The sequence below is a fragment of the Panthera onca genome, chromosome E2 (assembly GCF_046562875.1).
Source record: "Panthera onca isolate mPanOnc1 chromosome E2, mPanOnc1 haplotype 2, whole genome shotgun sequence".
NCBI classification, from domain to species: domain Eukaryota; kingdom Metazoa; phylum Chordata; class Mammalia; order Carnivora; family Felidae; genus Panthera; species Panthera onca.
This window is the reverse complement of record NC_138353.1, coordinates 8,327,019-8,350,044: the sequence shown is the minus strand read 5'-3', so window position 1 is coordinate 8,350,044 and position 23,026 is coordinate 8,327,019. Positions and strand designations below refer to the sequence as shown.

The following is a 23,026-nucleotide window of genomic DNA, read 5'->3' as shown; positions in this document are numbered from 1 at the left end:
CCCTCAGGGCTCCTGATCTATGGGGGAGAAGACACGGGACCCCTCTGGGGTCAGTACAGCGTGACACGTTCTGATGGCAGGAGAACAGGCACTGTGGGAGCCCAGAGGAGGTACCCGGCCCAGCCCCAGATACCGGGGACGCTCTCTGGAGGAAAGGACCCCAGCCAAAAAGCACTGGGATTGTGACATGCCAGATATTAGAAGGTGGGGCTGGAGAGGAGGACATCGCAGGTAAGGGACGCAGCAGAAGCCATCTGGAGTCATTCCCTCACACACTCTCAGATCGCATAGGGAAAACGACTTCCACCTGTTTTACAGATGAGGACGTTGAGGTCTAGACAGGCCAGGGGTTTGGCCAGGTCATAAGGAGGCACACCAGGCACCGGACCCAGACCTACCCGGTCTAGACTGGGCCCTGAACAGAAAGCCTCGTTGCCCTCTGCGGGCCACCACGTGCCCTGCAGCCTGCGCTCGCTTTAGCGGGCGAGCCCCCGCCCTAGAGGGAGATTAGCAGCCCCTCAAAAATATGGCGGCCGAGGCTGGCCAGCCCCGCCCCAGCTGAGCCGTCCTACCCCCACGTGATCTCTCGCCCCTCACAGCAATGGCTATCTAAGCGCCGGCGAGAAGAATTGGACCCGGATTGGACAGTCGGGAGACGACCCGCCTTCCAGCGGGGCCTCTCTGCGCACGCGCTAGACGCTTCAACCAATGCGAAGACGGAAAGCTGCCCGCACAGCCCATGCGGCGTCACTTCCTCCGCCCCTGTTTCAAGGGATAAGAAACCCTGCGCAGAGCCTTCCTCCTTTCCTAGGCGGCTGCCGAAGATGGCGGAGGCTCAGGTGCGGGCTCCGCGCGGGCCGGGGAGGCGTGGGGCCGGGGGGAATCCAGGCCGGGGCCGAGTTATACCCTCTTTCCCCTCGTAGGTGTATTGGGAGATCTAATCTAGGTAATTGAGCGAAACGGGGCAGCTTTTGGTCTAAGAAGAGTCTGCAACGGGGGAAATAGAAGATACACGGGGGGTTTTTTTGGTTTTCTTGGTCGGTGACTGGCTAAAATGCGGCATCGTTCCTCCCTTAGGGGTGATTATGGGGGCTCGCAGCACGGGAAGAGTTAGTTTAAAATTAGGTCTCGTTTGCCTTTGTCCCTTGGCCGAATGAGACCCGTGTGTCCCCAGCGGCGGGGAAGCACGCAGAAAGCGCCTGGGCGGCCTCGCGGCGGTGAGACGCCGAGGACTGACCAACATGCCCCAGTCGCGCGTTGCTTCAACCTCGTGGGACTGCTAATCCGTGTTCTGCAGCTTTGAGCGTTTTCGTAGGAAATTTAGGCAGTGGGTCCAGAGCGTTCTCGCCTACAGGGCGTGCAGGAACGAATTCCTCTTTTTCTCTTGCTCGTTGGGGTTGATTTTAAAGATCTGAAAGGGAGGGACCTGTAATAAAAAGGGTCCACAACCCCGGGACCTACACTGTTATTAAACGGGAGGTGGGGGGGGGGGAGGTTGGGGACCTCGAGGGACACAGCAGAAGCTTAGGTCTGAGTGCCCGCACTCCTGTCATTTCTTTTCTGTAAAGGAGGGGATGGCTCGGGGGAAATGGTCCCCATGTGAATTTCATGTAAGGAGTCTGAGTGGTTGAGGAAGGAAAAAGCAAGTGTGTGCCCTGGGGAAAGTGGTAGAGAAGTTCTCTGAACACGTGTTCCTGGCACGGCTTGTGTTATATTTTGTGTAATTCCCTGACCTTCCCATAACGTTCCTGAGGCAGATACTGTTATCCTCATCTTCCAGGTGAGGAGGCTGGAGATTTTTAGCCAAAGTCACATTGTCAGGAAGTCTGGCTTTAGATTCTGTACCCTTCTGCCTTCCAACAATCACAAGTATATAACAAGCACTCGGTAAGAGTGGGGACTTTGCTCGTGGTGAAGCTGAGGATTCGGTGTTGAGCAGTTCGCCCAGGGACACAGTTAGTCCATGTAAAACCCAGCACAGGCTTTTGTCTACGCCGCAGAGCCTCACCCACACTGGGCCCGTTTCCTTTACTATTCAGTGTGTGCTGAAAACGGTTTTGCCCTTGAGATCAGGAGAGTGTGAATCCGTCAGCATTCCCGCAGCTGGTGTCACCGATGATAAATTCTAACTGGGTCCGTGGACAGAGTGTTGCCAGTCTTTGTTCAAATCCCAGCACGTTCTCTCAGCCTTGAATGTAATCTGGGCTTAAAAAATTCCTGCCCTTCAGGCAGCTGTGAGATGTGAGGCAAGGTCTTTGTTTTATTCCATTTACTGAAGTCTCGAGTCCCCCATTTGCTTGCTTGGCCACATCTGTAAAACGGGCCTTGGGTCCTAGTTTCCAGGCGTGCTAATGGATAGGAATTGCTCTGGGGGAGAAGGTGAAAGAATCAAGTAGAAAGCAATGGTTGCTTTGGGGGGTGGGTAGTCAGTGCCATGGGTGTGTCTAAGCTCTCCCCCCATCTCCACCAGGTTCTGGTGCTCGATGGCAGAGGCCATCTCCTGGGCCGCCTGGCGGCCATTGTGGCCAAACAGGTGCTGCTGGGTAAGTCTGCTCTGCCCACCCCCACCCCCCCACCCCCCCCCCACCCCCCCCCCCGCCGAGTCCCAACCAGAGGTCCGTGATGAGCGACAATCACCATCTTTCGTTTGAGTCTCACGACCATGAGATCAACCCCATGCACCGCTCTGAGACCTGCCAGCCCCTCCCTGTCCCGGGGTCGGGGGCTCCAACATGAACATTCTTTTCCCGTTTGGCCGTTAATTTAAGCACAAGTCTAGCTCTGTGACTTGGGTGGGGCAAGGGGATCCCCTGCCAGGGTCTTGGGTTTCTTGTGCCTTACGGTCAGTTCCACACAGGGGAGGATCCCTGTTTCCGGGTCCTCGGCGTAACCGGGCAGGTGTGTGGTGGCCAGTTTGTAGGTAAAGCCTTCGGCTGGCTACCTAGCTTTTGTTCTCCTCCGTCACCTCGTTTTCCTTTTTCTCTAGGCCGGAAGGTCGTCGTCGTGCGCTGCGAGGGCATCAACATTTCTGGCAATTTCTACAGAAACAAGTGTAAGTTCGGACGTGGGAGGAGGGCTAGAGAGGATTGACCTGGGAGGGCCTCAGGCTTCCTTGGCTCCAAAAGTGAGCCCGCGGGTGGTGGGAAGTGCCCATATGAGTTCCTAAAAGGCCCCTGGGAGTGTGGATGTTTGTGTGTCTGGGGCTGAGCCTTCGCGCTGCTCTCTCCCCGCAGTGAAGTACTTGGCCTTCCTCCGCAAGCGGATGAACACCAACCCATCCCGAGGCCCCTACCACTTCCGCGCGCCCAGCCGCATCTTCTGGCGGACGGTGCGAGGTGAGCTGGGCCCGAGGACCGCAGGCGGGGACGGCCGGGTGGCCAGTGATGAGGACTTCTCCCACTCGTGTTCGAGTTCCCCAACCGTGAGATGACTCCACATGCACTACCATCTGAGGCCGCCTGTGCGCCGGCGGGGCGGGGGTCCTCGTGAGCCCCGGTGAGCGAGCCTGCCGCCCCTCTGCCCACAGGCATGCTGCCCCACAAGACCAAGCGAGGCCAGGCCGCCCTGGACCGCCTCAAGGTGTTTGATGGGATCCCACCCCCCTACGACAAGGTGAGCGTGACGTTCCCGTGCCGCATTCGTGTGCGCGGCGTCCGTGATGTTGCACAGTTGTACCTACATTGTTTGACCCTCGTGAGAACAGCACTGACTGAGACGCTCTTCCAGCCAGCCTTGTCCCCTGTCTGTCCCTCACTCCAGGTTTCTTAAGCCCCTCTCCTTCTCTAACAGAAAAAGCGGATGGTGGTTCCCGCCGCCCTCAAAGTTGTGCGGCTGAAGCCTACACGGAAGGTGAGCTGTCGGTTACACAGAGTGGTCTCGCCGGGGGTGGGGGGGGTGAACTTGAGGTCCCGGAGGCTGGCAGATGATGTCTCTTTCTCACGATGGTCTGCGGATGCCACTGCTGGCGGTGCCGACAACGCCAATGGCTCAGCTGATGCCAGGAGGAGGGGGCGGGGAGCCCTTACCGGGTCTGCTGTGACAGCTTCTCACCTGTCCCCTAGCCACCCTGGCTCCACTTCACTTCTCCCCTTCCCCCACAGTTTGCTTACCTGGGGCGCCTGGCTCACGAGGTTGGCTGGAAGTACCAGGCAGTAACGGCCACCCTGGAGGAGAAGCGGAAGGAGAAGGCCAAGATCCATTACCGGAAGAAGAAGCAGCTCGTGGTGAGGATGGGCTGGAAGCTAAGGGCACCAGGCTCGGGCAGGGCCTTTGGGGGCAAGGGCGTGTCTGGATGCGGTGGCTCAGCCCCGGAGGCCTCTCTGAGGCCCACCTCCGGGAGGGGAGTGGGATCCGGTGGGGTCGTGGGAGGAGTGTCCCAGGCGGCAGCCACCGACCGGCATCTGTCCTCCTCACCCCACAGAGGCTACGGAAACAGGCCGAAAAGAACGTGGAGGGGAAAATCAACAAATACACAGAGGTCCTCAAGACCCACGGACTCCTAGTCTGAGCCCAATAAAATTGACTGTTTACTCCTCATGCTTGGCCTGGCCTGCGCTTCCTCCATCGCCGCCCTAGGATGTGGGGGACTCCGGGGGCCCCTGTTTAGGTGCCACAGGCAGCCTGGGCCTTAGAATACTGGGACCACAGGGCTTTAGTCACTGCTGCTCAGGAAGGCCTCCTAAAATGTTCGAACGGCTCTAAGAGCTTTGAGGCATAGATTGCCCGTGACGTCCTCATTCGTGAAGTTTTAAGAAGTTGACAGTTGCGACAACTAGGGCAGTTTCACCATTCGCAAAAAAAGATACCTGGAAAGTGATCGGAGGGGGACCCTGCGTTGTGCACGGGGTGTGTCCAAACTTCCCACGCGGTCAGGTGCTAACGCTGCAGCTGTTAGGGTGAGGGTGCTGAGGGCCAAGCCTGGTGTCCACAGAGGTATTTCCAGGTGCGCACACAGGGAAGGACAGCCGGGGGTCACAGGCACTGCCCTCTGGCTTTCCCTGTACTTTGTGATCCCAAACCAATAAATTATTTTTAAAGAAATGTGGTGTCTTGGCAGTGTGTGTCTGCTGCGGAGGCAGGCCCAGTGGAGGGAGGCCCCCTGGGCAAGAAAAGTCGCTCGTCACAACGGTTGCCCTGTAACCTGCCCTTCAAGGAATTTCCTCCAGGGTCCCGCGTAGTTCTCAAAACCGCCACGGCCTGAGGTTGCCTAGTGGGTGAAGCTGTCGAGTCAGCTGTAAAGTATGGAGTTGCCACCATGGCAGACCCAGTCCCGTCCTCGCGGTCCCATGGGCCCTTCTGGTCTGTGCCACACCAGGGGGTCTGGGCTTTTTTGGAAAGAAAGGGACGGAATGGTCTGCAAGTAGTAATGCACTGGAAACAGGAATGTTAAATTTCGTGATGCCTTTTTTTTGTTAATGTTTATTTTTGGGAGTGAGCATGAGCAGGGGAGGCGCAGAGAGAGGGAGACCGCATCTGAAGCAGGCTCCGAGCTGTCTGCACAGAGCCTGACGCTGGGCTCATACCCACAAGCCACGGGATCATGACCTGAGCCGAAGTCGGAAGCATAATCGCTGAGCCACCCAGGCGCCCCTCCATGATGCTTTGTGAGACAAAAGCTAGACCTTTTAGACCTGGAAGGATAGACATGGAGCATTTAGCAGCTACCCAGTTCTTAACTGTCACCTGTTAATGTGCCCTTAGGGATTAATGGGCAAGGCTTGAAAACGTTAATGTTTTTTTGAGGGAGATCCAAGTGGGGGGAAAGGCGGAGAGGGAGACGTCATCCCAAGCAGGCTGTACCCTGTCAGCAGAGAGCTCCATAGGGGATCAAATCTGCGAACTGAGAGATACTGACCTGGGCCAAGACCAAGACCTGGATGCTTAACTGAGCCACCCTGGTGCCCAATAGTTGGAAATTTTCTAATTTCGGTCAGTATTCAAATGCCTAACGGTGCAAAGAAAACTACTTGAATATGTTAAACATTTCACTGTGTAATTCGCAGGGCAAGTTATAACTCCCGTGTCCTGTCGTGGTTAATCTTCCCAAGATGTCCAAACTCGGTGGCTTAGGTTTTCCCTGAGAATCGTTTAACAAATCAGTGGTACCTTTAGCTTTCCCGGGGTTCCCCTTCGCCACAGGAGGTGCCTCCAGGAGCGACCAAAAACGACAAGAGTTCAAATGCTGTTAACAAAACTGCCTGTTAAAGCAGCACAATATAGTCCCACCAAAAGCAGGATCCCTTAAAAAGATACACTCGGCTTTATAAACACGTACAACTTGCCACGTGAAAAACCAACCACGTCGGGGCGCCTGGGTGGCTCAGTCACGCAGCCGACTTTGGTGCAGATGATCTCGAGGTTCGTGAGTGCGAGCCCCACGTAGGGCTCTGTGCTGACAGAGCCTGGAGCCTGCTTTGGATTCTGTGCCTCCCTCTCTCTCTGCCCTTCCCCTACTCACGCTCTCTCTCTCAAAAATAAATACAAACGTTAAAAAAAATTTTTTTTTTCATCTGTAAAAAAAAAAAAAAGCCACAGACTGGGAGGAAATGTTTGCAAATCATCTCTTTTGAAGAACTTGTATCCCAGGTGTGTGTGTGTGTGTGTGTGTGTGTGTATAAAGAAAGGAAAAAAAAGAAACAACCAAGTAAATTTGAGCAAGAATTTGGAGAACTATATCACCCAAAAAGATCTACAAATGGTCAATGAACACATGAGAAGCTGCTGGACATCATTTACCATTTGAAAATAGACTTTCTGGACATCCCTAATCCTTCCTGGAGGGCAATTACGGAGACTCCAACACCCGGGTCAGCAGCAGAAACATTTTCAGAGCTCGATCTTGCAACTCGCCCAAACGCTCACCACCAAGGCTCCCCCCAAGCAGCGCGTGGGCACGCCTGGCCCATCTCCGCCAGGTAATAGCAACCTTTCCCATCCTGGGCCATGTGCAGGGTACAAGGGAGGGTCTTATTTTGCTAGGCATTGGGGTGCACCCTGGAGAACGTGATCTTCTCCAGGTCAAGGAGAAGACCTTGCATTTCCGCTGTGAAACATTGGTAAGCACGCCTGAAACCGGGCAGGGGCAGGAAATATTCGCTCAAGTGGTAATAACTAGGGTTGGCTGAAGTTGGTTATTGGACATCAAGGCTCTTTGACACTGCAGGTCTGAAAATCAAGTGTAGTGGTCCAACCACACTTAAAATGAATATAGAAATAGAAACAGAAAAAAAATCAGTGAGTTGCAGGAAGGAAAAGAGAAAGTCAAGTTAGAACGCATGAGGAAGGGGAGGCCTGGCTGGCTCAATCGAAGAGCATGCGGCTCTTGATCTCAGGGCTGTGAGTTTGAGCCCCACGTTGGGTAGAGAGATTACTTAAATACATAAACTCAGAAAAAAAGAAAGCAAGAGGAAGGAAGGGAAGAGGAGGAGAGAGAAACAGGTGTTTGGTCACAGTGCAGAATGTACTTCCTACTGTGGGTTGTGGTCATTAAAAGCTGTGCAGCTAAATATCTCCAAACTGCCCCCACCCCCTTCACGGTGAAGCAGTATTTTTTTCCCCTTTTCCCTTATCATCAAAATCTCACCAGTTATTCTGAGCAAATTGCAAAATACTGAGCATTTTAAAAACCAGAGGAAATCACACTTAATCTCACCACCTGGAGATGCAAACCACCAGGGCCAGCATCGTGCATTTCCTTCCAGGCTTTTTTCTAAGTCACTTTTGTACATAGTTTACCACACATTTCAGATAACAACTCTGAGGCCTGCTTTTTTTTTTTTTTTTAACTAAATATAATAAATCCTTATCAAGTTATTCAAACACTCCAGAAATTACTTTTTTCTTTAAAAAAATAAACCTAATCGCTTCTCGGCCTTTTGGCTAAGATCAAGTGTAAAAAAATAAACCTACTATGAGGTCAGTTGCAGGGGGGTGGGGTGGAATATAGAAGGTTTTAAAACGGAAAAATGAAAAGTCCCTCCCTTCTAATGCTACCGTCAAAGGGACTGAAACAACTACATTTATTTTTTATTTATTTATTTATTTTGAAACAACTACATTTAAAAATGTTTCACATGGGGGCTCCTGGGTGGCTCAGTCCGTTGAGCGTCCTACTTTGGCTCAGGTCATGATCTCACAGTTCATGAGTTCGAGCCCCGCATCGGGCTCTCTGCTATCAGTGTGGAGCCTGCTTCAGATCCTCTGTCCCCCTCTCTCTCTGCCCTTCCACCACTGGTTCTCTCTCCCTCTCTCTCTGCCTCCCTCAAAACAAATACACTTTAAAAAAAAAGTTTCACTCAGTGGCACCTGAGTGGCTCAGTTGGTTAAGCGCCCAACTTTGGCTCAGGTCGTGATCTCACAGCTCGTGGGCCCCAGCCCCGCATCCAGCTCTGCCCTGACAGCTTGGCTGGCTCAGTCAGTGGAGCGTGCAACTCTTGATGTTGGGATTGTGAGTTCGAGCCCCGCCTTGGGTGTACGGATGACCACAACAATAAAATGTTTCAGAACTCACAAAGCTATTAAGTGCAAAAGAAATTTAAGTAATTAAGTTTTTTAATTGGTTTTTGTAAGTTTGTAGCGTTTACGTCTCTGAAGTTATTAAACAACTTAAAGACTATAAGACTATTATTTATACTTATACATATATGCACATATGTGTGCACGTATGTATATATATATATACACACACATATATTTCTCTACAGCAGGGCCGTCCAACAAAATTTTCTGTGTTCATAAAAGTGTTATGAATCTTCTCTAATATGCAAGCCACATGTGTCTTCTGGATACTTGACATATGAATAGGGCGGCTGAGGAACTGAGTTTTAAATTCTATTCAATTTAAATCTAATCTGTATCTCTTAAAGAATGAAGAGCCAAGGGCGCCTGGGTGGCTCAGTTGGCTGAGCGTCCGACTTCAGCTCAGGTCACAAATTCGCTGTCTGTGAGTTTGAGCCCCGTGTCAGGCTCTGTGCTGACAGCTCAGAGCCTGGAGACTGTTTCAAATTCTGTGTCTCCCTCTCTCTCTGCCCCTCCCCCACTCATGTTCTGTCTCTCTCTGTCAAAAATAAGTAAATATTAAAGAAATAATAAAAAATTAAAAAAAGAATGAAAAGCCAGTCAGTTGGTTAAGCCTCTGACTCTGGAGCCTGGAGCCCGATTTGGATTCTATGTCTCCCTCTCTCTCTGCCCCTCCCCCGCTCACACTCTGACTCTCTCTCTCAAATAAATAAACATTAAAAAAAAAATTAAAAAAAGAATGAAGAGCCAGTGGTTGGACTTGCCAGGGCTCGAACCCAGGAACCCAGGAACCCAGGACCTGGAAGCACTGGCTCTCGCGCTGAGCTGCACCCCCCACCCCCCACCCCTCCCCAGTCACTCAGATTACATGTAAATAACCATATGTAACTCTTGGCTACATTACTGAACAAGGCAGTCTGTGATACCCACAAATATATATAGTCCACAATTATATCACAGTACCCAGCTGTAAAAAAGGCAGTCATCCCATAGATTGTCAATACATATTTGTTATTGACTTTGTGGGTCATACTATGCCTTTTGCTCTGCAGTTTGCGTTGTCCGTGTATAAATTCACCTGAAGGTAAAATAGTCTGGAAGACACATTGCAAGCTGATAGCAGGATGACAACAGTTGCTTCTAGAGAGGAAAACTGGGTGTGGGTGTCTGGGGAGAAGAGTAGGAGAGAGAGCCATTCATTTTTGCAGTTTTGTGGGTTTTGTTGTTTTTTAAAGAGACAGAGAGAGGGTGTGGGAGGGGCAGAGGGAGACAGGGTCAGAAGCAGGAACTGCACTGACAACAGAGAGCCCGATGGGCTCAAACTCACAAATGAGGAGATGGTGACCTGAGCCAAGATCAAGCGTCAGAGGCTTAACCAACTGAGCCACCCAGGCACCTCTCGCTTTTTGTTCTTTCTGAATGTTGTACCATGCGCATGAAATACCTATTCAGAACTAATTGCAAACTTAGAAACAAAATATAGCTGGCAATCTTTTCACCTCTGGATCGATTGATCTACCTCACGTTTATTAAGTGCTTGCAGAATATTCCAAGGTGGCGCTATGGCGTGATTTATACGGCTGCCTGTAATGGTGGACATTTTGACACATCCCCCAATCCTCCATTCATTCATTGGTGATTTAGTCCACAAGTATAAATTAGGCACCCAGTATAAGACAGCTGCCAGATGCTCTGGAGAACAAAGCAGATAAAGATTCCTGCCTTCAGGGGCGCCCGGGGGGCTCAGTAGGTTGATTCTTGATTTGGGCTCAGGTCATCATCTCAAGGTTTGTGAGATGGAGCCCCTCATGGGACTCTGCGCTGACAGCTCAGAGCCTGCCTGGGATTCCTTCTCCGCTTCTCCCCCACTAGTGCTTGTATGCTCTCTTTCTCAAGATAAATAAACTTCTAAAAAATTAGATGTAGATGTAAATTAGAGGAGGAAAAGAGCATTCGGCTCTAAGAGCGTAAAATGGAGACAAGAGCCAGATCACAAGGGATTAGCTCCTTCAAATGTCCTGCACCCGTGCCCCACGCTACAGGATAAGTACACAAATTGACAAGGGAGGGTTTGGACTCTCCCGATAGCAATCCTTTGTCAGTTGAATCTAAAAAAACAAAACAACAACAAAAAACAAAAAAACCCTGTTTCGTAAGACTTTGCTTTCTAAGAATGTATATAAAATAACAAATAAGGGGGATTCTGGCTGGTTCAGTAGAACATGGAACTCTTGATCTCAAGGTTGTTAATTTGAGCCCCACCTTGGGCGGGTTTAGAGATTACTTAAAAATAAACTCTCGAAAAAAATAATAAATAACAAGTATCCAATTATAGACCTGCACTGCCCAATGCCATAGGCTTAGCTCCAAGTAGCTATTTAAATTTAAACCTAATAACATTAAACAAAGTTAAAAATTCAGGTCCTCAGTCTCATACGCATTTCAAGTGTCAGGGGCCAGGTGCTGAGCGGTGCAGATACAGAACCTTTTCATCATTGCAGAAAGTTCTGAACATTGCTGTTACAGACAGTGCTGGTACATCAGCAGAAGGGTTTTTATTCGCGAAACCATTGTCTGGGAATGAAACAACAACGTTCATTAAATTTGAACAAACAAAAAACCACTCTTGGTTAACGCCCGCCCCTCACAAAGACGGCGGTGCCGTTCCCCAAGCTCCTAAGACCCTCCAGCCGCGTGCCCCGCAAAAAGATGGCCGCCACCGCATCGCGTTTGAATTCTGCAGAAACGAAGCCACGCGGTCCTCAAATCCCACGTGATTTTAGCCCCACCGAACGCTGACCGCCTCCCTGTAACTCTCGCGATAATGTAGGCAGGCTCAAGGCGGGCCTTGCCTTCCCAACGTGAACTAGGGCGCCCAGCGCAATCGCGGCCTGACTTTCGCGAGACAGTGTCCGCCGCTTCCCGACCCTCGGCCCTTCATCTTGTGGGCGTCCCTGCAGTCGCCGAATCGCGGGCTGTGTTTGGGCCTCCTGTCAATCACCGTCGCGTCCGAGGCACCGCCCCAAACCGTGCTCCCGCCCCCTTTCGTCACTTCCTCTCTAGCCCCTGTGCGGTCGATAAGGAAACCCGGACGCCGCCGCGGCTTTCCTTTTTCCAGGCGGCCGGGAAGATGGCGGACATTCAGGTGCGGGCTCCGGGCCGCCGCGGAGGTGGCGGGGTCCAGTCCCGGCGTCAGGGGCGCGTCCTGGAGAGAAGGACCCGCGCCCCTGTTTGGGGGTTAATGCAGGGCGGCCTCGATTTTCCAGACGTTAATTCGGGCAGAGGGCGCGTGTCTGTGAATTAATCTAATTAGCACCGCGTAAATACTAGGGTCTCCCCCACGTGGGGTTTAGGAGAGGCTCAAGCCTTATGAGAGGTATTTCTGGAGGCCTTGGGCCATTGGGTTAATCCAGGAAGCCCATCGTTTTGGTATTTATTTCTGAAGTCGTGTATATCGTAGGAGAGAATCCTGAGTGGGCGCCCTTGTGTCTGGGAGAATCTTTGCCAAAAGGTGTACAGGTTGTTAGAGGAATTACCGTTTCTGTCTGAGTTTTAAGGAATGAATTCGGGTGATGGGAAGTGTTTTGGAGCATAAATACGGAGGTAACTCCGGTTCAGAGTTGGGTCTGAACTCAACTCTTGGTGTGACTGTTGTAGATGGTCATTATCCAGGTTTTGGAGGTTGACGTTTAGGGAGTAAAGGCTGGAGAGGGTGGGATTTGGGGGTTTCTGGGGAGGTTTTCCAGGCCAGGTTGCTGGCTCCGAGAGCTTACCAGCTTGTTCCTCATCCACGTAGACTGAGCGTGCCTACCAAAAGCAGCCAACCATCTTTCAAAATAAGAAGAGGGTCCTGCTTGGAGAAACTGGCAAGGAGAAACTCCCGCGGTACTACAAAAACATCGGTTTGGGCTTCAAGACGCCCAAGGAGGTAGGGGGTTGGAGAGACTCAGAAGGAAGGAGACCCCAGTGTCCTCCCACGTGGGTACACACGGAGTGGCAGTTCCCGGGGCCGTTGGGAATTGTAGTTTGTGTACCTAAGGCCACACCCCCTATTTTGTTCAGGAACTACATGTGCCAGGCTCACTCCTTTCTCTCCCTTGTTCAGGCCATTGAGGGCACCTATATTGACAAGAAATGCCCCTTTACTGGTAACGTCTCCATCCGAGGGCGGATTCTGTCTGGTGAGTGAGGACTTCTGGGGGCTTGGGTGAGGACTTCTACATCTGGGGGACGCTTGGATTCCTGGGTGAGGGGGGCGCTGGCAGGTGATGTCTTCTCACGATGGTCTTCAGATGCCCACCACGGGCACTGCTGAGAAAGCCACTTGGCACAGCTGATGTCAGAAGCAGGGTTTGGGATCCCAATTCTCAGCGTGTTCTGGGCGGCCCAAGGCTCCCCTTCCCTCCCAGGGGGGCTGACCTACCATCTGTCCCCTCCCCCCAGGTGTGGTGACCAAGATGAAGATGCAGAGGACCATTGTCATCCGCCGGGACTACCTCCATTATATCCGAAAGTACAACCGCTTTGAGAAACGCCACAAGAACATGTCCGTGCACCTGTCCCCCTGCTTCAGGTGAACATGGCGGGCCCTCAGATTCCCAGGTGGAGAGGCGGGGGTGGTCTGCACCCGAGTCTGAGTGGCCCTGGGACTTGGCCCGGGCTCACAGGGCGCTCCGGCTGCCGTGTGGGCAGGAAACTATAGGAGACGGTATGAGGAGACCGCTGGAAGCCAGCAGATGTCCTCAGGAACCCCCTGTGTGTGTCAGGTGGAGAGGGTTGATGGCGATTTTCTGCCCTGAGAGGCCCCTTGGAAGGGCTGGAGTGTCCTCTGCACGGCTTTGAGTTCAGTGTCTTGCACGCTCTGTTCCGTAAACAGTGACTGGGGGCAGGTGGGATTGGAAGCTGGAACTGGGATGAGGTTTGGTGGAGCTCACGCGGACAGGCCTTGGCCTCTAATGGCCTGAGTGGGGCAGCCCAGCGTGTGACACAGCCCCTGCCCACCTCCACAGGGATGTCCAGATCGGCGACATTGTCACAGTGGGCGAGTGCCGGCCCTTGAGCAAGACTGTGCGCTTCAACGTGCTCAAAGTCACAAAGGCCGCTGGCACCAAAAAGCAATTCCAGAAGTTCTGAGACTAGACGTCTGTCCACACCCCCGAAGAAAATAAAGTTATTTTCCCAGTCATGGGCCTGGCTCCGGGTATCTGCGCCTTTACCAGAGGGATTGTCCCTGGGAATTGGGGTTGATGCGAACACGGGGTTCTCGTTCATCCTCTGGACCCTCTTATGTATGGGTGGGACTGGGAGCCAAACCCTTCCTGTCTGTTCTCGTCTCTCTGGGTGAAGATGTGAACCTGTGTTAAGATGTTGTTCCCTGTCTGGGCCTCCTTTTGGTCCATGTCACCTCTTGGTGTCGGAGTAAGTAAAGTCTCCTACCTGGTCGGGGCGTGTCCCCCCTCACCCCTCAGTCTCTGGGGAGGAAGTGAGTGAGGGCGTAGGCCCCTGGGTTCTCAACTCCGGTCTGGGCCCTTTCTGGCCTCCTTGGGAGGGGGGAGGAAGAAGCAGCCACCCTTGGGTCTGGGTGGGGTGGGGGGAGGTCGGTGGGCTTGCAGAGTTCTGTGCTGCCTCTTTCTGAACTGCAGGGGTCTTGACTTCAACCTGGGATTTCTTGTCTCCCGGGTGAAGGAGTGGCCCAGGGAAGCCTGGCAGCCACCACCACCCCCCACCCCCCCACCCCCGCCACCACCCCACTGCCCCCTCCTGGGCCAGCACCAGGCCCCTTTTGCAGATGAGCAAACTCATCTGAGGGGGGCAGTTTCTCCCCTCAGTGAGTAGCCGAGCTCCAGGCCTAAGGTTCTAGAGACTTCCTTTGCCTGAAAATCCAAGGAAATTGGCTTTGAAGGCATGTGGTATAGTGAGGCCAAGCTGGAGCCAGGCTGGAACCCACCTCTGCAGCCCCTAATTGCAGGCCGCTCAGAGATGGCTTAGGGAGCCCCTGGGAGTGAGACCGTGTTGGGGTGGCCTTGGGGAAGGAGAGAAATTGGAGTTGGGGAGAAATGGGGACAGGGTCAGGCAAATGCAAGGAAAGACCAAAAAAATTGCAGGAAAAGAGATCTAGCCAGACAGTGACCTTGAGTATCGGGAAAACGGGGAAGGGAGAAAGGTTGAGGGTAGCAGTGGAAGGCATTGTGATCGAGAAAAACTGGGAAAAGGGAGAGGGACCTTGAGTCATCAGTTGCAGAGATAAGGACAGGGGTCAGCTGAACTCTGAACAAGGACGGAGACCACAGGTAGTGACAGATTTCAGAAAAAGACGGACCTTGAACACACAAAGTTAGGGATGATAGAACTAAGGGTAGCGAGGCAGGAGGGGCAGGGGCAGACGGCATTGACTTCCCAAATCTGGAGAGACCCTCACCCGAATCATAGGCAGGGATGGAGTCACCTCCTGGCTTCACCCCTTGGGGCCCGGTGCTGCTGGGGTCCACACGTCCCTGCCCCCCATACCTGTACCAGGGACTGAGCCACAGCACTGGTACAAGGGTTGGGAGACAGGGCCGTGAGCAGAGAGGAGCTGCCACCTCCAGGGACGCCGCCTCTCCGGACCGGCTCAGCGGCTCCTTTTTACCCAGACCCAGTAAGGGCGGGGGTTCCTGCCAGAGGAAGTGGGGCCGCATCAAAGAGGGCAGGAAGGGGCAGGGACAGGTCAGAGGGGGGCACCGCCCCGGAGTTTCAGCCTGTGAGCCCGCCCCACCCCACGCTGGAGGACAGAGACCCTGCGGAGAGGGGGAGGCGGGGGGCCGGGACCCAGAAAGGGTGGTGAGGCTGCTCCCGGAGGCCGCCCCCCCCCCCCACAGGTGTTTCCGTTTGGGGTGGGGCTGCCGTGTTTACAACAGCAACCTCGCTCCCATGTCCCTCCCAGCGGTCGTTGGGGTGTCTCCTTGGCACCCCGCCGTGTGAGGCCACCTCGTTGCAGGTGGGGCGCTTGCCTGGTGTGCGTTCAAGGACAGCGCTGCCGGGCCTGGTGGGTCAGGTGGCAAAGACCAAGGAGAGAGGCCCTGGATCCGCACTACTTGTGTCCAAAGAGAGGTCACCACGGCGTCTACCCTTTTTAGAATCGGGTGACAAGCAGAGACAGCTCCTAAGTCCATCACAGCCTCAGGGCTTCTGCTCTGCCCTGTGCCCATCGCTGTCCCTCCTCCTCACTCCGCCGGACCTGCTCACTCCCCTGGGCGTTTGCATTGACTGCCCTGGGTCTGGAAGCTCTCAGCTCAGGTTTCCACCATAGGCCCTCAGGCTCACCAGCCTCGTCCCTTCTGGCAAAACCTCCGGTCCCCTCCCAGCCACCCTTCCCTGCTTCACTGTCCTACAGAGACCGTAAGGCCCATTTCTTGCATGTTTGTATGTTTATTGTACAAATCCTGTGCGATATTGCATGTTTGTTTACCTAGTAGCCGCCGGAATGTGAACTCTTGAGGGCAAGGATCTCTGCATCCCCGGCGCCTGGACAGGCTGTAAGCGCTCCATTCACGTCTAGTCGAGGAACCGAATTAAAGTTAAATCCCGCAAGGATTTAAATCCCATAGGATTTAAATCTCAAAGGTCACAAGGCCTGGAGTAACCGGAAGAAGTGACCATGAGCACATGCCTCCAAGTGGCAGCATTATGACCGCAGGCTCTGTTCTGATTTCTTGCCCTGCCACGCGTTAGCAGGTGATCCACCTCGCCCCTCCCGGCAACCACAGAGCCTCAGCTTGCTAATCTGTAAAATGGGTTCTTGCCTCTCTCCCCTATTGGAGGAGGAAACATGCTCACGTGTGTTAATGGAGTAGAAGTAATTCTAATAAGTCATACTTGTGACGGAAGTAATTATTCCAGAGCCCTGAGCCTATTCGAGAGGGGCCCCCAGGCTATCTTAGGGTGGCAGGCCCTGGGTCCCTCCAGGAAGGTCCAAGGACAAGAGTCTTTGACAGGGGGCCCCAGAGGTATCAAGTATATGGTTGTGCAACCTGCATCCATGATACCAAGGCCCATGATAGCAGGGCTGGCATGGGACCCTGAATCTATTTTAGCATGCTTCTAGAATACTCTGTTGCATGCATTTAGCAGGAGGTCCCCACGGCATAGCCATTTCTCAGAGAAATTAGCTGCAGGCACAGTTTCATAGCAGGGTACTAGGCTTATGATGACAGCAGGCATCAGGCCTGTTACAGGAAAACAGGGCACCTTTTGGCGGTATCACAATGTATCATAGCCATGCAACTCTCGCAGCAGGCCACTGGAATATTCTTTTTTTTTTTTTTTTTAATGTTTATTTTTGAGACAGAGAGAGACAGAGAACGAACGGGGGAGGGTCAGAGAGAGAGGGAGACACAGAATCCGAAGCAGGCTCTGGGCTCTGAGCGGTCAGCACAGAGCCCGACGCGGGGCTCGAACTCACAGACCGTGAGATCATGACCTGAGCCGAAGTCGGACGCTTAACCGACTGAGCCACCCAGGCGCCCCAAGGAATATTCTATGGTAGCTACTCTGTTGCAGCCCCTTGTATTCTCTAACAGCAGGACCTCAGGGGTCCTGTACTAGGCCCTGTTAATGGTTGCAGTACACCTGGGATATATCCTAGCCAGCCCGTGAGCGTTCCTTGTGTAGCGGTGGTTATTCGTGAATTCGTTTAACTGGTCCGGAGGTCTGTGCGTGGAGTCCAGGGAAACCGTATTGTAGTGGCTTCCCGGTGTGTTTGAGCGGTCCCCGCTGCCATATTTCAGCACAGCCCCGAGCCCATCATGGGAAAATCCTGGGATCTAACATACTGGTAGGTCCCAGCTCTATGATATATTATAACAGAGGCCTACAGCATAGCTTCTGCTAGAACATTCTAACAGGACACCAAAGCCATTCCAGACGTCTTAGGGACCAAATCAGCCCCGGGTCATTCGTTATTGCCACCATTCATTCTACATAGATTTACGGTGCTGGCCCCTGGGAATGCAAGAGTGGGCAAGACAAATCCTGAGCCTGGTGTCTGAGATCCCTGGGACCTTAACAGCAACTGGGAGTGGGGTGGCGGGGTACATTAAGGGGAACAAGTGGGGCACCCGGGTGGCTCGGTTAAGCGTCTGACTCTTGGTTTCGGCTCAGGTCATGATATCACAGTTCGTGAGCTAGAGCCCCCCCCCATTGGGCTCTACGCTGACAGCCCAGAGCCTGCCTGGGATTCTCTCTCTCCCTCTCTCTGCCCCTCCCCTGCTTGCTCTCTCTCTCTCGCTCTCTCTCTCAAAATAAATTTAAAAAAAATTTTTAAACCAAAAAGGGGGAACAAGTGTTAGGAACATATGCCCTACCATGTGCCCCATGCGAAACTCTTGATTCGCTGAAGCCTCTCTGAGGCTGGCACACTTGTTCCCATTTTATAGATAAAGAAACGGAGGCTCAGAGAGGCCAACCTGGAACAGGCAGCATTTGGTTTTGAACTCACGTGTGATTGTCCCTTGGGGTCGGTAGGGGGCACCACGGTGCAGGGGCAGACACAGTCCCCAGGGCCAAGGAGGTCTCCTGGATGAGCTCCCCACGCGATTGAAGCAATCGTTCACAAGGGACCCACACTGGGTTCAATGCTCTGCTTGAGCTGTCTTTGAATTTGGAACAAGGGGCCCCTCATTTTCATTTGCCCCCGGGCCCCGCAAATTAAGTAACTGGTCCTGCCTTGGACTTTCTATTCTTTATAGTGGGCCCCTGGGGACTCTATTCTTTATAGTGGGCCCCAGGGGTTCTAGAGGGCACAGAGGCAGGATCATTAGAGCAAGAACCTGGGACTATGAGAAGGGACAGCCAGCAGGTGCTGTAAATGGCCCCTGAAGACACAGCAAGACCCCGGGACACCTAGAAGCGACTCCCAGTGGGTACCAAGTGACCTTGAGGACTTTGTTGTAACAGGAAACAGGGACGTTATGGGGAATGTTCTGGCCAACTGAGAGACCTCACTGCCAAACCTGGGAGGAGGAGCTCAGAATGAGGATATTTTAGCAGGGGCAAGGAAGGGCATCCTTCGTGACTGTGCTAGGCTGGACAGTGGTCCCCCAAAGGTGTCTATGCCCTAATCCCACAGAACCTGTGATTATGTTACCTCAGTAGGATAAATGGGACTTTGCAGAAATGATTACATTTGGGATTTTTTTTTTTTTTATTTTAATGTTTTATTTATTTTCGAGAGAGAGACAGAGCGTGAGCAGGGGAGGGGCAGAGAGAGAGCGAGACACAGAATCCGAAGCAGGCTCCAGGCTCTGAGCTGTCAGCCCAGAGCCCGACGCGGGGCTCGAACTCACGGACCATGAGATCGTGACCTGAGCTGAAGTCGGACGCTTAACCGACTGAGCCACCCAGGCGCCCCTAGTTCTCATGTTTAATAACAATTAATTTTTTAAGAAAAAGGAGGGGGTGTTTGGCTAGCTCAAGTCGGAAAAGCATGTGACTCTTGCTCTCCAGGTCATGAGTTCAAGCCCCATGTTGGGTGTAGAGATTACTTTAAAAAAAAAAAGAAAAACAAACAAACAAAAACAAAAAAACGTGGGGCACCTGGGTGGCTGTCAGTTAAGCATCCAACTCTTGGTTTCAGCTCAGGTCATGATCTCACAGTTCATGGGTTCGAGCCCTGAGTCAGGCTCTGTGCCGACAGTGTGGAGCCTGTTGGGGATTCTCTCTCTCTCCCTCTCTCTCTGCTCCTCCCCTACTCGCACACACTCTTTCGGTCTCTCAAAATAAATAAATAAACTTAAAAAAAAAAAAAACTTAAAAATAATTCATAAAAAAGTGTGTTAAAAGAGGGAGGGGGGAGATCAGAGTCAGAGAGATGTGTGGATGGACGGACAGGCACAGAGTAACAGAAAGGAGAGAAGGTGGCTGTATTGTTGGCTTTGAAACTGGAGGAAGGGACCATGAGCTGGGGAAGGCTGGCAGCTTGTAGAAGCTGGAAAAGGCCCGAAAACGGATTCTCCCTCCCAGAGCCTCAACAAAGAATCAGTCCCGTGGACCAGTTTAGACGTCTGACCTCCAGAAGTGGAAGATCAAAATTTTGTGTCGTTTTAAGCCACCGAGTTTGGAGTTATTAATTACAGCGGCAGCAGGAAATAAATGCAATGAACTAGGGCCATTGAGGATGGTGACTGAAGCAGGATGCTGGGACACATGGGGGAAAGACTGCAGGGATTTTCTCAGAGCCCATAGGGCACTTTGATGGTTCTGGGGGACACAGGCTAGCAGGCCCTTGGAATGTTTTAGCAGGACTCTAAAGACTTAATGGTAGAGATATGAGGCATTCTTTTTCCTTTCTTCCTTCCTTCCTTCCTTCCTTCCTTCCTTCCTTCCTCTTTATGGAGGGAGTCTTCTTTTTTTAAATGTTTATTAAAAAAATTTTTTAAATGTTTATTTATTTTTGAGAAAGAGAGACAGAGCGTGAGTAGGGGAGGGATAGAGAGGGAGGGAGACCCAGAATCCGAAGCAGGCTCCAGGCTCTGAGCTGTCAGCACAGAGCCCGAGGCAGGGCTCGAACTCATGAACCACGAGATCATGACCTGAGCTGAAGTTGGACGCTCAAGCGACAGAGCCACCTGGGCACCCCATGAGGCATTCTAATAGAGTCCTAGAAGGACCCTGAGTAGAGGGGCGCCTGGGTGGTGCAGTCGGTTAAGCGTCCGACTTCAGCCAGGTCACGATCTCGCGGTCCGTGAGTTCGAGCCCCGCGTCGGGCTCTGGGCTGATGGCCCGGAGCCTGGAGCCTGTTTCCAATTCTGTGTCTCCCTCTCTCTCTGCCCCTCCCCCGTTCATGCTGTGTCTCTCTCTGTCCCAAAAAATAATAAATAAAAAAAACGTTGAAAGAAGGACCCTGAGTAGAGGGGACACCTTGAGGCCATTTTGGTGACCCTCATGGTCCTATGAGGGAAGACTCACAGGGGACCTTTTGAGTGCTCAGGGGGAGAGTATGCAGGACACAGGGACATTTGAACAGGAACCAAGGCTTTTTTGTGACAGGACCCAGTGAATATTAGAGTAGGGCCCTGGGAAGTGTCACGGGGACAATCAATAGGACATTTAGCAGGAGCTAAAGGGCAGATGAGCAAGGTGTGGGCATTGTGGAAGTCCCCAGGGACAGGGCAGGAGAGCCCCAGGAGCATGGCGGCGGGAGCCCAAGGGCTTGTCACCAGGGCTCTAATGGCATTATTTAGGGTCCTAAACAATAGAGAATTCTAGGAGGATTTTTAAAAATTTTTTAATATTTATTTTTGAGAGAGAGTGAGCGAGGGAGGGGCAGAGACAGAGACGGGGGACATTGGATCCCGAGCGGGTTTTGCACTGACACCAGGAAGCCCCATGCGGGGCTCAAACTCACGAGCCACGAGATCATGACCTGAACCAAAGTCCACTCCTCCACGGACTGAGTCACCCAGGAGCCCCTCTAGAGGGATGTTTTATTTATTTATTTATTTATTTTTATTATTATTTTTAATGTTTATTTGTTTTTGAGACAGAGAGAGACAGAGCATGAACGGGGGAGGGTCAGAGAGAGAGGGAGACACAGAATCTGAAGCAGACTCCGGGCTCTGAGCTGTCAGCACAGAGCCCGACGCGGGGCTCGAACTCACGGACCGTGAGATCGTGACCTGAGCCGAAGTCGGACGCTCAACTGACCGAGCCACCCAGGCGCCCCTCTAGAAGGATATTTTAACCATTAAAGTAGGACCCAGGGACTTAAAAGGGAGACACACAGCCATGTAACAGGACCCCAGGGCCCCTTCTGAGTGGCATCTCGGGTCCCTCAAGGGCGGTTCCCTCCCCAGGTTGGGGAGTCACCACCTAGTTGGGGTGGGGGAGGGGTGGGGGAAGGACTTGACAGAAGTCCCTGGGAAACGCGGGACGTTTCTTGCTGGTGGGTCTGTCTGTCTATCTATCATCTTTCTATATTTCTGTATCTCAGTCTTTCTGGGGAGGTTCTGGATAGGACAGGGCCTGGTGAGAGATAATAACAGAGAGAATCCAGGAGTGGATGTGGGGGAGCCCTGCTCAGCCTTACAACAGAAACGGAAGGACTTAGAACAGGCTCGGCAGCAGAGAGAAGGGGCCGGGGGCGGACAGCACTTTGTGGCGTTCATGGAGTGGATGACAGCAAGGTGAGGGCTCAGGACTGGTTTAGCTGGATCCCTGGGGTGGGGGGTGGGGTGGTGGTGGCCGACTCTGGGAGAGATTAGCCAGAGGCTGTTGAAGACGTTGTTGCTGGGCCTCAGGATTTTATCAGGGGACCCAGGGAGCATGGGGGTGGGGAGCTGAGATATCAGAAACCCCGGGGCAAAGTAGGGGCCTCTGGCAATGGTCCGGCAGGACGCCAGGGACACGGCATTAAAGCGAGTTATTGTAGCAGGGCTGTGTGGTTCCAGTGGCGGTGTGGCAGGGTGCTGGGCACGGCCATGGGACGTCGAGACCATCTTAATGGCCCAGTAGGCCTCAGAGTAAGACTACAGGGACATCATGTTAGGGCTCAGGGAGCCTTTACATGAGTTCCAGCGTGTGTTAAAGTAGGGCACCAGCAGGACCCCAGGCTGAAGGTTTTCAAGCCCCAAGGAAATGTGAAGCAGGTCCTGGGGGGCACTGTCCCAAGACATTGGCCATTTTATATCAGGGTCCAAGGAACATCACATGATGGTCCTGAGGCCTTTATTTTATTATTTAATTTGCTTATTTTTGGTCCCAAGGCCTTTATTCTCTGTGTGTGTGTGTGTGTGTGTAAGCTTGAGAGAGAGCAAGTGAGAGCACACAGGGGGGTGGGGGAGGGGCAGAGAAAGAGAGAGGGAGAGAGAGAATCCCAAGCAGGCCCCGCGCTGTCAGCACAGAGCCCGTCATGGGGCTCAAACTCACCAACCATGAGATCATGACCTGAGCCGAAATCAAGAGTCGGACACTGAACAGACTGAGCCATCCTGGTGCCCCATGGTCCCAAGGCCTTTAAAATGAGAGCCCTGGGAACTGCTGGAATGTTCCCCTGGATACACAGCCAGGTCCCTAGGGACACAGAGGGGCTAGCTGGGCATGGCGGGTTTTTCAGGGTATTTTAGGAAAGAACCAAGGGTGCTATAATAGGATTCTCGTGGGACCTGCAACCAGGATCCTTCAGTAGCATCATAGGAAGCCCCTCAGGGTGGATTTTAGTGGATTTTCTAGCAGGACCAGGGAGAGAAAGGAAAACGGACACAGTTTCCTCGAGAAGTTGAACACAGATGTACCATGTGTACGGGTTAACTTCGTGTGTCCACTTGGCTGGGCCCCAGGCCCCAGATGTTGGGTCAGACATTACTCTGGATGTTTCCGTGAGGGTGTTTTGGGGTGACATTTACACTGAAATCAGTGGGCTTTGAGTACGGCGGAGTTGCCTCCAGAATGCGGGTGGGTTACATCCAATCAGCTGGAAAACTGACCCCCGCCCCTCGCAAGCCAGAGGGATCTCTGCCAGCTGACTGTCTTTGGA

The 23,026-nt window shown here is 52.7% G+C and overlaps 2 protein-coding genes and 5 non-coding genes across 8 annotated transcripts; all 7 read left to right on the top strand.

The window, feature by feature from the left end:
• Window positions 1–725: 725 nt before the first annotated feature.
• RPL13A (ribosomal protein L13a) lies at window positions 726–4,536 on the top strand. Of its 2 annotated transcripts, none has more exons than XM_078439516.2 (8): window positions 726–839; window positions 2,471–2,543; window positions 2,987–3,052; window positions 3,234–3,335; window positions 3,527–3,612; window positions 3,790–3,849; window positions 4,101–4,223; window positions 4,421–4,536. In XM_078439516.2, the coding sequence occupies exons 1-8, from the start codon at window positions 825–827 to the stop codon at window positions 4,505–4,507; spliced, it is 612 nt and encodes a 203-aa protein (XP_078295642.1). In that variant the 5' UTR covers window positions 726–824; the 3' UTR covers window positions 4,508–4,536. The 2 variants fall into 2 exon arrangements, with proteins under 2 accessions (XP_078295642.1, XP_078295643.1); XM_078439517.1 differs by lacking the exon at window positions 726–839 and adding an exon at window positions 1,781–1,887.
• Window positions 2,613–2,696, top strand: LOC132674765 (small nucleolar RNA Z195/SNORD33/SNORD32 family). The gene has a single exon (XR_009608609.1). It is a non-coding gene; the product is annotated as a small nucleolar RNA Z195/SNORD33/SNORD32 family (small nucleolar RNA).
• Window positions 3,374–3,458, top strand: LOC132691421 (small nucleolar RNA Z195/SNORD33/SNORD32 family). Its single transcript, XR_009615768.2, has one exon. It is a non-coding gene; the product is annotated as a small nucleolar RNA Z195/SNORD33/SNORD32 family (small nucleolar RNA).
• Window positions 3,649–3,720, top strand: LOC132691422 (small nucleolar RNA SNORD34). Its single transcript, XR_009615769.1, has one exon. It is a non-coding gene; the product is annotated as a small nucleolar RNA SNORD34 (small nucleolar RNA).
• LOC132691425 (small nucleolar RNA SNORD35) lies at window positions 3,918–4,004 on the top strand. The gene has a single exon (XR_009615773.1). It is a non-coding gene; the product is annotated as a small nucleolar RNA SNORD35 (small nucleolar RNA).
• Window positions 4,537–11,533: 6,997 nt separating the features above from the next.
• RPS11 (ribosomal protein S11) lies at window positions 11,534–13,702 on the top strand. The gene is made up of 5 exons (XM_060651772.3): window positions 11,534–11,662; window positions 12,314–12,445; window positions 12,623–12,698; window positions 12,961–13,090; window positions 13,527–13,702. The coding sequence occupies exons 1-5, from the start codon at window positions 11,648–11,650 to the stop codon at window positions 13,648–13,650; spliced, it is 477 nt and encodes a 158-aa protein (XP_060507755.1). The 5' UTR covers window positions 11,534–11,647; the 3' UTR covers window positions 13,651–13,702.
• On the top strand, window positions 12,778–12,863 carry LOC132691424 (small nucleolar RNA SNORD35). Its single transcript, XR_009615771.1, has one exon. It is a non-coding gene; the product is annotated as a small nucleolar RNA SNORD35 (small nucleolar RNA).
• Window positions 13,703–23,026: the final 9,324 nt, after the last annotated feature.